The sequence below is a fragment of the Anser anser genome (assembly GCF_964211835.1).
Source record: "Anser anser genome assembly, chromosome: 3".
In the NCBI taxonomy this organism is placed as follows: domain Eukaryota; kingdom Metazoa; phylum Chordata; class Aves; order Anseriformes; family Anatidae; genus Anser; species Anser anser.
The window spans coordinates 97,675,158-97,688,567 of NC_139722.1; the positions used below are offsets into that span (position 1 = coordinate 97,675,158).

At 39.7% G+C, this 13,410-nt stretch overlaps 1 protein-coding gene across 3 annotated transcripts in view; it reads left to right on the plus strand.

Moving 5' to 3' along the window:
- The window catches only part of HHAT (hedgehog acyltransferase), a 162,018-nt gene that overhangs the window by 10,188 nt on the left and 138,420 nt on the right, over window positions 1–13,410 (plus strand). For all 3 annotated transcript variants that reach the window (XM_083829430.1, XM_083829429.1, XM_083829431.1), the window contains one exon: window positions 5,192–5,363. In XM_083829430.1, the coding sequence (XP_083685556.1) occupies window positions 5,192–5,363 (172 nt within the window). The remainder of the gene's footprint in view (window positions 1–5,191; window positions 5,364–13,410) is intronic.

Sequence of the window (13,410 nt, forward strand, 5' to 3'; positions counted from 1 at the left end):
CATGAAGACTGGACAGTTTGGAGTGAATCACTGGGAATGTGATAGTGTCCTGCATGCCAGCTTGAAGACAGCCCTCCTTTCCCTACCAGTTTAGAAGCTGAAATTCTTCTGCCCTAGGATATATTTTTTTTTGTCTGACACTTTATTGCTTTTCTTGTTTTCTTGCACACTTAAGTAAGCAATGAAATAACCATCAATGATGTTTATAGCTAACATTTGGGTAAAGTGGATGAGTGGATGGTTTAAACTGAAACAGGAGTTTTATGGTTTGTATATAGGTGTCTGTGTATTGCTTCTGTTCATTTTTGGAAAGTTTCTGTTGAAACTGTAACAAATAGAGACTTGGGTTTATGAAAGTGAAAACTGAGATTATAGTGAGCACAAGTGGCAGGTCTGATACTCATTTGTATTCAATAGCTCTGGAAAATGCAAGGCTAAATTCTGTTATCCCTGGACAAGACGTAGAAAAAGTCTGTGGGACTTTTTTTTCTTATCTGAAGTCACAGTTTATCTAGACTGACGGGAAGCCTAAGTAAATGTTTGGTTTCATGCTTTTGTGACTAGTGAGTTCCTGTCATTTAGGTGGATGATTTTGGTCAGATATCTACTTTGATCATAAAATTTATACTACGGTATTGTTTCCCAAGTTTGACGCAAATTATCATTCCTGTGTTGTTTTTTTTGTTGTGTGCGTGGTAGGGGAACTCCTCTGACGACACATTTTTTTTTTTTTCCATTAAAAAAATATTTGCCTTTTTAAAAACATGGCAAATCTTAGTTTAACCCTGGTTATCATGGGCAGTTGGTGTATAACTTTAATACCAAAAAAGATTCTCTTGTGCAGCTCCTCTTTGCTACATCAGACATACCCAGTAGTCAGCACTTCAGAAAAGTCTGATTAATCCCAGTTCATTGAGGTTGCTGCTTTCTGCCAGTGAAGAAACACTGATAAAAGTGAGGTCTTGCATTGGTTGCTTAATATGCAAATAATATAGAGGTGAAGTTGTGAAGGACGTGGTCGCTCTGGTGAAGGCAAGCAATCAGATAGCTTTTGTTACTGCTGCAGCACATGGGATCTTAAGGCACCACGGAGATACTGGTGTATTGAATGAGGCCAAAGCCGTTTGATGCGATTGAGTGGCAATTCACCGTGATCCGCGATCCAAGGAGTGGTGGGAACTTTTGCGCCGTGCCTGTGCTTTTGGGAGAGCTCCAGAAAAGGTGTCCTTGTAGCTGAGTCAGCCTGGAAGGATCGGCTCCACTTGCCTTCCGCTGCAGCAGGAAACGTCTGATTCCTTTACTAAAAGCCCTTAAGCTTTTGTGAATCACACAAATGAAGTAGGAGAGGCAAGGTAGGTCCCTAAATAGACACTAAAGTTCTGAGGCTGACTAATGCATTTGCATGCTTATTTTCCATTACATTTAATAGTAGGCAGGTGTCCAAATCCTCTCTGTATGTTTGAATATCTCAGCGTGAGTTCTTAAATGAACCTGGAGACTGGATGCTGTCAGGTAGGAAGCAGAGGTGCCAAGATGCTCCCTGAGCTGTGACTGGAGGAAGTGTTATACAAATTAAAGGGGCAGAGTCAAGTGATCTTTCACCACTTTGAAGAAAAGTTGGTTTCTTCAAGTGCTTACTGCCAGTGAGATGTCATTAAGGGAGATGAGTCAGATAAGCAAAAGCATCTGTGAGACTGACAGAAGCGTGTAATAAGCAATCTTCCAGGCTTCACTGAGAACAAGCCAATCATCTGTGCATCTTTAATGCCCTTTTCAGGAAAAGACAACAACTGGGGGAAATGGGGACTAAAAGCCTTCAAATGAGTAAGATTGTTCTTCTGCTAGACTGACTTATATGGATACCCAGAAATTTTTCTTTACTGTTTATTGTTTTATAGCTTTTAAATTGTGTTAAATTCCACCTATATTCCTGTACTGCAAACAGAGAGAAATGATTTTTCTCAAGGAGTGTTTCAGAACATGTAGAACAGTCATGTTTCAGAACATCCAGACTGTGAGTAGAGGGCGGCTTGGAGCTAGCTGTATGCAAAAACTGTGTGTGGAGTCTTGAAATGAAACTTAGCTCATCTGGTACAGCTCAGTAAAGACCTGGGCGAAGCCTGTCTGTATTCTTGGTTTGAGACAGAGTGAAGGGAAAAACGAACATGGAGAATGGGATGTGTATATTTGCATTACTTTGTCATTTAAATATGCACAGACCTGTTCTGTTAAAGCCATAAAGAAGACAAAATATTGAACAATTTGTTTCTTGGTGTATGTCAAAATGCATGAAAAAGTATTCTTAGAAGAGTCACGTCATCAACTTGACAGCTGAGGTTAGAGAAGAGTTTTGAAGATAGCAGCTCTCGGCAGTTTGTTCAAAGCACACAGTACAAAAAATGTGTTTATTGCTGCTGTCAGAAAAGGAGATGGAGAACTGCAGAAGCACTTAACTGAAGCTGAGACTGAGAAGAGGATTCCTGCTCAGTGTGCTGGAAAGCAGAGGTATTGAAAGTGGAAGCAGAGAAACTGTTGTATGAATAAAAAAGGTTAATAATAATGTTGGTAATTTGCATCCACTGCTAGACAGGAATGAAAGCTGTGGTATTTCACCAATGGCCTTACTTAATTTCTGGGTAGAAGCAGAACATACCAGTTCTTGTTATGGATGTGAAGTTGAATTGTGCGAATACCTGTGATTAAATGGTAGTCTCCGAAATGTCATCTAGTTAGTACAAATTTATCTATAAAATTAGTATGCTGCTTCATTTTCAAGTGAACACAGCTAACTGCAAGGTAGGTATATTGTAGCACAATGTACCTTAATAGCATTAAGCGTTAATAGCATTAAGATGATTGGGATTTTGAGGAGGTTTTTGTCCATGCAGATGGGTGGGTTGCTTATGTATGTTCATTGTTGGTGTCCAGTTAAAGACTGAAGAATGTGACTTGGCATACATGCAATGACAGATGAAAAAAATAATTTTGAGGCAATCCTATCTTTCTGCTATTTCATCATATTCACTTTTTACTGTGGAAAGAAGTTAAAGTAATAGTATACCAATTTGTTTACTATAGTTAGCATGGTAAGAATCTTCTGGGGTATCCTGAGAAACGTGTCAGCTGCAAAACTTTGTCTTACCTGATTTTTAACTTGCACTTAGCTGGCATTTGCTCAGCATGTCACATAGGTCTCACTGACCTTGGTGATGCTACAGGAGAAGAATGAAGAGCTGTTCTCAGGTAGTCAATCCAATACAGGTGGCAGAAGTTTGAGATACTTTTGAGCAAGCAGTTATTTTTTCTGTATTTGGTAGCATTGCTGCTTAGAAAATATTATTCTTCACAGATGTAGTATCTTTAAACTTTTTTTTTCCATTATCCACAGATATTAAGTACAGGAATTAAGAAATGCATATCTCTTCTGGATTCTGTTAAGATTAATAACACTTGGCTGTTTCTACAACAGATTTGTTCTGTAAGACTTGAGAATGATTAATGTAACCTCAGGACCAAAACATTTGTTTGATGCAGGGTACTTTCATGGTTGGTCATTGGGATTGGACCTGCCTGGTCTGTAGGCTGCTTGGACAGTTTGACCAAGTAGTCCTTCTAATACTCTGTAGCAGATGGTGTTGCTTTTTTTGTTGTTTTTGTTGAGCTCCCAGAGTGTCTGCATACCATGATGTTTGTGCCTGCCTGCAGAAGGAAGGACAGGGCATTTTCCTGTGTGAGACTTGTTACTGATGACATACTTCTGGAAATGGAATAGCATTGTCAATTCAAGATGTTTTAGTTCTAGCAAATTTTTACAAGAATTTGAAGGGGATGCGCTTTCTCTGAGAATTTAACAACATGATAGGAATGAGCCAGGGGTACCGACTTTTTGCGTGTGTTTTTTTAGGAATTCTCATGATGTCAGGGAATTTTCACAAAACTTGCAAGGAAAAATAATTCACAGTTACATGGTAAGATTCTTCTGTGAAAGCTCTATGTTTTCTTTTAATCCTTTTGTCCAGGTTAGGTGGGCAGGTTGATATTTCTACTTTTTGTAAGTACTTCTTTGTAAGTACCTTCTTCCAAGCCTTTTAGTTTGCTCTTGTATGTCCCTTTCTTTCTGTTATGTGTCTCTGTGTGAACAGACCTCAGAATACCAAGCGCCATTAGAAGACATGCAGAAAAAAAGAAAGTAAAGAACATATTTTATTGTCCTGTGCTTCATGTATTTATTATGGTATATTCCATACTTAAAACTGCAAATAAATGTATGCTTATTCCTGGGTAGATACTTTTGTCTGGATTAGATGCTTAGGAACTTGTTCGTGTGGTCAGAGTCAGCTTTTAATAAACTCCTCTGAAGTTTGACAGCCTTCCAGAAATAAAGTGGCTGTTGCCAAGGCAGCCCTTCCTCAGGCCATCCTGAAAGTGATGACATTCTGGGTAATGGACCTTAGGCCTCCTGGCAGTATATTTGTTTGGCAGCAGCTGGTGACTGGGATGTAACTTCTGAAGTGACAGTGTAGGGACAAGAGAGCAACATCTTTTGCGTCATTGTACATTCAGAGAGATGCCTGTGGAATCAGGCCATTTAAACTGTCCATTTGGAATAAATGCAAAATGGAAGCAGGTAGAAAGATCATATGTTTAAAGCACTGGGCAGCATATAATAGCAAAGCAATCCAGAGACCCTTTGGCACCTGAATACTGTGAGGGAAGAGCAGTCTGGATCCCCCTGCATTAGGGTGCCTATTGTGGAAATTGCACCACACCAGCAGATGCCATTGCATTCCCGTACGGTTCAGCTACACAAGTAGTTTCTGCAATGCAGAGAGAATGGAAATGTCATCTGGAGGAAGGGAGAATCTCACTGCATGGGAATGGAACTGAATATTTTTAAATACTGCAGCTAGTCTTGAACTGGAAACTTGCTTGGCTTTGCTTACCTCTCAATTTTCTACTTGCTGATTTCTACTTCTTAGTGAGTTTGAGAAAGAAGAAACCAGGCTCCATCGGTGTGCCTGGAATTCTCAAATGGGATGGTCAAATGCCCCCTTGATAGTAATGAATAGTAAATGAAACCTTTGAAATGAAATGAATAGTAAATGAAAAAAGGGAGGGGGTTCTTAAGATGAGTCTTCGAGTAAAACAGTCAGTGGTGTGTCATGTAACCTCTTTGGGTTTCTTCATTTAGATGAGGAAACAAGAAGCCTTCAGTTTGAAGACCAATGTTGGCATCTTAATCGTGGGCATAATTCGTATTTTCTTTTGGTGGTGCTTGGCTGAGCTAATGATACACCTCATGTATATCCATGCTATCTGCAGCAGTTCTCCACCTTTGGAAGCTGTGTCATACTGGGCCTTAGGTGAGTACATAAAAAACAGCGAAGAAATCATCCTTCTCCCCCCACTTCCAAGAACCCCAGTTTACTTTTATTTTTATGTCCATCTGTTAGTACTTATGAATACTACATTATGGCCACTCACTGTCAGGAAGATGATTACAGACTATTCAGATAACATGCAGATTCTTTAAGGAGCTTACAGTTGAACTTGTTGAACTTATTGAACTGCTTCCAAAATTCAAGAACTTTTTTTTTTGTCTAACGTATGTGTGCATTTTTAGTCCTTACTTTTTTTTTTTAAACATACAAGTGGACATTTAAAACAAAAAAATTTGTTTAGTGTAGGGAAGAAGGAAGGGAGATGTTAAGAATCAAAACATCTCACACCCTTTATTGATCTCTTCTGTCTTTGATGTTCATATTCATGTTGAAACATAAAATGACTATACTTACTGAGAGTAGGGGGAAGAAATTAGAAACAAATTGGCCTGAAAGTAATTGTCTGTGCCTCTCCTTAGTTCATTTTTTCCTTCCTGTCTTCCTCTTCTGTCACCTCCCAGCAGCCTGGAATTTGATTAAAATGGTTAACTGTGAGGGCAAAAATGGGCGCTTATGAATGTAACATAATATGGTAAAAGCTTTGCTTGTGGGTATGTAGATAGAAACAGGCTAGCCTGTAAGCCACTTGGGTGCATGGTTTGTATGATTTTCCATTGTCCTGCTACATATATCACCGCGTAGGAGGAGAGGAAGCAGCAAAATGCCAAGTCTTAAAAGTGGGTTTGGAGAAAGCCTTGAAGTTTAGTGAATTGAAGGGGATGCCTCTTATTATATCAGCGAGTAGCAGGAACTGGTATCACATACTGGTGCGGTCCTGTCAAGCATTCATTAAAGTTCACTTAAGAGCAATGTGGTGGAAGAGGAGGACCTCTGCATGCCAGGCTTTGGCCGGTAGAGGGCAATGCGTGCGCGCTCTCTCTCTGTATGTATGCATGTAGACACATTATATATAATTTTGTATACACATATATACTATGTATATAAAAAGAGACAGAGCAGTAAGCCTTAGTGGATTGTCTCCATGGTTCATTTCACTCCTCCCCACGCAGTCACCACTTAGGAAGCAGATTCTGAGTTTGCATCTCTGTTGTAAATATGAATTCACTGATGAATTGAATCAGCTAGCTCCCAGCATTGTCTGTATGTGTGACAGAAAGCTTTGTGGTGGTGTTGAGCATATGGAACCTGGTAAATACTGACCAGCTGACAGGGCAGGCAAGGTTACAGATTTAGGGACGGGGTATTCCAGGTTTGGTGTTACTGGCAGTTTCCTCCCTGCCTTGAAGAAAACCTCTAACTGTTGATTAAAACAACGGTGCACAGTCACATGTTACTTTTCAGAGGAAAAAAAAAAAAAAGTAGGCTGTATATTCATTTAATGGAGTTGAGTGTTATATCCTAAGAATTAAAGCTGGTTTTGAGCAGATGTTTAGAAAGTACTTCAAGGCAATTTCAGGTGATGAAAGCCTGTTTTAAAGCAAGTTTGGTCTGTAGAAATAGTTTGGACTGTAGAACTGCTGGATCAAGATACAATCATTTGAATCGAGACAAGTGCCCTTTGGAGACCCTGCTTTAGAAGAACTATGTTCAGAGTGCAACCCCACACTTATTAAGCTTTGTCTTAGTAGTGAAAGCAGTTGTTTACATATGATAATTCAAATAAGATTTTGTGGCAGAATCTATCTGCAGAAATCTATCACTCTTTAAATTTTTTTCTCTACAAGTTTTATCCCAGTAATTACACAGGCTGTCTTCTATCACTGATGTGTGTAAGGGTATCTGATATTTTTCTACTGATCCTTACCTAGGTCATTATAGATCTTAATTATACTTCTATGCCAGTTCTTGTACAGAGCCAAGCATTCCCCTCTGTTACTTTATATTCTGTGTTATTAAAACCAATTACGTTGTATAATGGAGTCATGAGACCAAGAAGCTTGTTGACTCAAGAGGATTAACTGCGTGGTATATTAGCCTTCTCAACTACTATTTTTCATTTTGTTTCCCATTTAACCCACAGTAGCTTCAAGGTGGCATGGAACATCTACTTCCATCAGGTGATACATATTTGCCCCTTATAACAGGCTAAATTTTGGGGAAAAGGCGTTAGGCTGTCTTGTAATCAACCCTAATTAGGGAAATTGTAATTGCGCCTCCATTTTTCTTCTGGGACATCTTTGAATTATAGGCATTAAACACCAGCAATTCAGGTAAAGACAAGAGTGCTATGAGATTTTGCTTAAGGGATCTTAAAGGCATTGATGCTGGCCAGAATACACCTCAGAGAATCACAAAGACACAGAGTGTTCTGGATCGCTTCATGTAGTGTTCTTGTGAAGTGAGATAGCAAAGAAATAAAACCTGACTGAGTTAAGTTGCTTGTTTAAAAACTTCGCTGTTCACTGTTGTTAAACTTACATGGCCACAAATGGCAAGAAAAATGCTGAAGTTACCTAAAATAACATAACTAAGTGCATCGTTTTATTTGCCATCCAAATACACACACACACACACACACACACACACACACATATATATAAAAAACATGGGACAATGTGTGACCATCCAATTAGAGAAATATTTTTCTCTTGTTTGGAAGGAATTAGACAAAAGTTTCTGGAAGCAACAATATACAAAAGAGTGCATGTATGTTTTTAATACCTGCAGTTAATCCAAAGATCCCCTTATGTCAAATGTTCAGGTTCTTTTCTCCATGCTATTTACAAGTCAGTACCTGCGTTATGGTAACAGCAGTCTTGCCTAGAGATGAGATTACCTCGTACTTTCTGATTAATTTGCAAATACATAGTTCTGTGTGTTCTCCTACTCTTCTGAATGTGAACATGTGGAAATCAGCAGAGAGTTTCTCCTGTCATAGAGGAAACCACCTTCTGTCCCAAGTAACCCAGCTGGGCTACGTGTTTCTTGTAACACTTATTGTCATAGTGTCTTAAAGGATCAGAGGCTGTTGTAGCCTTACTTCACCCTTGATTTGTTGAATATCCTCCAGTCTTTTTACTTCTGATGTAAACTATCTTCTCTTACTTCTGTGACCATCCTTGTTTCTTTGTCTGCTCTTTTTTATCGTGAGGATGAAGAGTCTCTGGAAGCAAAAGACAACAAAAGTACCCACCAAGCAGGAAATACATTCACACAATGTACACAGGGCTTGTAAAATTCTTTGCCACAAGACAGCATGGAGGCTAATGGTGAAAGCAGTCAGTGTTATATAATAGTAAGAATTTGGAAGAATTTCCCCCAAAGTTTGGAAGTGATAGTAGGTGTTCGTGTTGTGTCATAGCAAACTTTGACTGCAGTTCAAATATAACTGAGTAGTCTGTCATAGCCCCTGGAGCAGTTCTGGTAGTGTCCTCGGTAGTGGCGGTGATGGTGTTAGAAGTAGTGACGAGGTGCAGTATGGTGCAGACTGGTGCAATGAGTTAGGAGAGTGTTTTTTGTATTATTTTTTTTAGAGGAGTTTGAATGTGTCTTTGCATGGAATTATTCGTGCTGAATGGCATTGTGAAACAGCGAGGTTAGACCATGGAAAAATGGTATATCAGTAGAATACTTTAAATCATTAGTTGGAAGGGTCTTCCAGCGGTGAGGTAGGCCTGTGCCCTGCTCATAGCTGGTCTAGTTAGGCCAACTTGCTGAGGGCTTAGTCCAGATAGGTCTTGAACAGCTGCCAGAATGGATGTTTCCCAACTTTTCTGGGCACCTGTTCTGGTATTTGACCAGTGTCCCAGTAAACAAAAACTGCCCAGAACCAGAAAGTCCTTCAGACATGGTGAACTAATAGTGAACTGAAATTTCCCATGTTCCAACTTGTCTGTTACCTGTTGTCGTATTGCTATGCACTGGCTCCGTCTTTGTAACCTCTGCTCAAGATTTAGGCAGCAATAAGGCTCCTGTAAACCTTATTTACATAAACCCAAACAAACTCACTTTTCTCAGCTTCTGTTTGTATGTCATGTGCTCTATCCCCAACTGTCTTAGTGATTCTCTCTGCTGGACTTGCTCCAGCATGTCAGTGGTTTTCTTGTGAGGGCAGAGCCCACAGCTGGACACAACACGGCAGCTGCAGCCTCACAAGCGCCAAACAGAGGGAAAAGATCACTTCTCTGGACCTGTCACCTTCAGGTCCCTCCGAACAGCAACCCTTCCCTTCGGTGTATTGCCCGCTCCCTCAGCTTGGTGTCACCAGCAAACTTGCTGAATGTTCACTCTGTTTTGTCGCCCAGGTTGCTAATGAAGACAGTGAGTGGTACTGGTCTCAGCTGTGGTCTCTGAGGGGATGCCACTAGTTACTGGTGGCCAACAGCTGTGCTTTGCATCACTGATCACTGCTATGCTTTGAGCCTGGTAGTCCCAGCCAAATTTTCTTACACGTTATCTACTTATACAAACCATGTCTCACATCTCTGGTGATAAGGAAGCTATGGCAGAATGTGTGAAAGTTGTCGCTGAAGTCAAGGTGCACAACATCTGTGCTCCTCTCTCTGTGTTGAGAGCACCCCTTGCTTCATACTGAAATCAGTGACATTGGTGAGGCATCATGTTGCCTTGGTAAACCCCTTTCTTTGTTCCCATTTAGTTTCTTGTCCTTGATGTGTTTATAAATGGCTTCTAACAGAATTTGTTACACAAGTTTTCCAGGGACTGAAGTGTTGTCTCAGTTATTGGGTAAGTGAAGCCTTTCACTTGAGTAGTTACTGTACTATAGATGGAACAACTGCTATAATTGAAATATTTTGTGAATTCTCTTCAATGGCTGTTTTGTGCAGTTTGTATTTGTAGTGGACAAGCTTCTGGGTCTTAATGTGGGTGATAATAACACTGGAAACTGTGAGCAGAAGACTAAAGACAGTGTATGTGTAGTTCATCTAAAGGTAAAATCTTCAATTTTCTTCCCATCATCTGTGTTTTCCTGGATTACATCTTTCCCTACGTTTCCTAATTTGTGCCTGGCAGTCACTGGAGTATACCTTTTATCAGAAAGGCAGCTTACTTTCGTGCCTTGTGAATCAATGAGTTGTGGAAGTACGTAGTCAACAACCTGCACTGAGACAGAGCAAGTTGCATCCCCTATGCATCAGTCTTTAATGAGTAGAAAAGTAAGTGCCTTGTTAAACTAAGGTTCCTGGATTTTGGGGAGTTTAAATGAAAAATGGTTGGAGTCCTTGTTGGAGGGTCCTGTGAAGAACAGCAGTTTTGTAAAATTATTCTTCATATTGTTGTTGTTGTTATTACATAGAAGAGATTTTCTACTGAAAGAGAAAATGAACATTCATTATTTAAGTTCTTCAGGCAATACAAAATCGATAGTATGATTCAATTTTTTCCATTTTGAAAAATTATTTTTAGCTGGATTTCTGCCAGCTAAAATGTGAAAAAAACCTGACCTTAAGTTGCATGCACCTCTGCCATTGGCTAAAAATACAAAGAAAACTATTACGGATTTGTCTTTTCAGGCAATCTCCTCCTCTGCTCCGTACTGCAACACTCACGTGGCCCATAAATGTCACAATTTCTTCTACCACATATTGCTCCTGACACGTAAATTTTGTTTAGTGTTTCCCACATGCTGCTTTAAACTTCTGTGCTTATCTAGCGTTGAGCTTGGGCTGGTCATAATGCAGGAAGAATTCAGTTCTGAAATGGGAGGGCCTCATGAGCTGCCATGCTGGCAGTGGTACTGTTTTTGATACCAAAAGGGTTGGAGCTCAGGTGCCTCTGATTATTTTCAGTGCAGCAGAACAATGGGGAGAGAGCGGTATCAGAGATAACAGCAGAATAGATTTTGCTGTTTTTGATGTCACCTTTCAGACTGACTGCTCATGTCCAGAGTGGCTGAGATGTTTTCATCTGACTGACTGCAGCATTACACGGGCCGCTAGTTCAGATACTGGAATGCAAATGCCACATGCATTAGCAAAAATCTGCATTGTACTGGTCTGAAGAAAGTGTAATTTCCTGTTGCATTCACAGTCATGTTCTGTTTTACCAGTGGCTCATGGTTGTTAGCAAGAATAACATCTAAAAGGAGACATTAATCTCCTACGTGGAGGAGGAGGTGAGAGCTGGCTTTGGTTAGAAGTGCTTTTAGATATGCAAATGACTCTTTGGGGTACCTTTAGATATAAATAAATTCAGGTCATCTTCTGTATCTCCTATTATGTCCTTTTAAAAATACATTTGAGCAGGAATTTGTATGTATGTGTATTTTGTGTCAGAGGTGTTTCTTTGATGGAGAGATGCGTGCATGTGCGATGAGTGATCTTTGGCCTTGCTGTATTGGTCTTAACCATGTGCTGTTTGTTCTTTCTAGTGAAGCATGTGCAACTTACCGTGCTGGTTAACTATCATTATTTTTATTATTAATTAGGTTCCAGCGCTTTGAAAGGAAATTGCCTTTGAACGTCATGCCACTTATATAAAAACAATCTGAAGTGATAGGATCTGCTCAAAGGTGGAGCCACCTGCTTGAATTTGTAGTTGGTGAATTTCATTTTTGATTTGTTAAAAGAAGTGCATGTAGGTTTCTCTTTGAGAAAGTAAGACCTACAGAGCAGTCTGTGCAAGTCAGATGCAGAGTGCTCTTTCGGATATGTGTGGTTCTTTTTCTAATAAGCCTATAAATAGGAAATGAGTTTGAGTTCATTCTTAAGAGGCACTAAGTGTTTTGCTATTGAAATTAGGGTGTCTGTGCATCCATCTAAATAGTAATGAACCACTAACAGAGTAACCTGAGATTTTTTTTATCTTGCAAGATACTGCTAAGGAAAATCTGATTAAAATATGTGGCATCTTTCTGTCTGCTTTGGAAACTGGAGTATAAACATGATTCAGAAATCTTAATAAGATTTTATTCTCTGAAACATTGGGTAGTTAGTTCCCTGCTTTAAAAAAGTAGTGAGGGAAAATGCTAGATTTTTGTTAAGTCCCCCTGCAGACTAAAATTTCAGATAATATTAGTAGTTAACCTATTTTATGGTTAGTCTGTTACTCACGTGGTAACTGCCGATATATTTAGAGAGTTCTTTCCCACAAATATTAGAACATAATGCCTACTGTAGGTGTTTGAGAGTATTTAAGGTAGGTAGGTAGCTTTCAGGTATGTCTGTCCTTTAAAAGTTTTCTGGTTTTCTTTTTTAAGTGATCTGGAAGACCTGTCTGTGCCAGACCTTCAGCCTTGTTTAAGCAACTTCACTTTGGCATCATTGCATCTGTTCAACTTTGTTGTCTTAAAAGAAGTACGCAGCATTCAGGGCAAACATTGTGGGATGGACTTTCCTGTCACCGCTCCATACATTTTGGATTTTTATTCTCGTGTACTCTTGAAGGCTGGGCTGTGAAGCCAGGCTGCATGAATCCCGGTAATATTTTCTTTCTTTCCATCGTTCATCTTGATTTTGTGAGCCAGCACCTCTTTCAAAGCACTGCCAAGCAGCAGTGAAAGACACTGCTGAGCAATACAAGCCTAATTATTAATTGCATTGGTTTCTGTTTGTTAGTTAATGAAATTAGGGTGCTTCTTGTACTGTCCTCTTTTGCAGTGGATAGGGGCAAAGTAACTGTACTGAGCAGTTACTTGTGCGGTAATTCACGTTAGTGCAGCTTGTACAAGAGGGTGCTGTTCCCCTGACCAGGGGACAGGGCAGTACCAAATCGAGAAGGTCAGAGTCGGTCCTGCCGTGGGGCTCTTGTCAGGGAGGAGAGCGATGCTAGGAAGAAGATGCTGTAGCCCAGCACACAAAGCTTGCCAATAATCATGCTGTTATTGGTTGAGTAAAGAGAATTTTATTTGTCAAGGAATCCATGCATCATATATATATATATATATATATATATAAATGCATCCATTTGTGAGGAAATCCATGCATCATATGTATGTATGTGTGTATATATATATTTCCTGTAAGAGAGGAGATGCAGAAAATATGAGAAAGGGTAAATGACCCCCAAAGCTCAATATTTTAAATTTGATGATATGGCCACAAGTTCT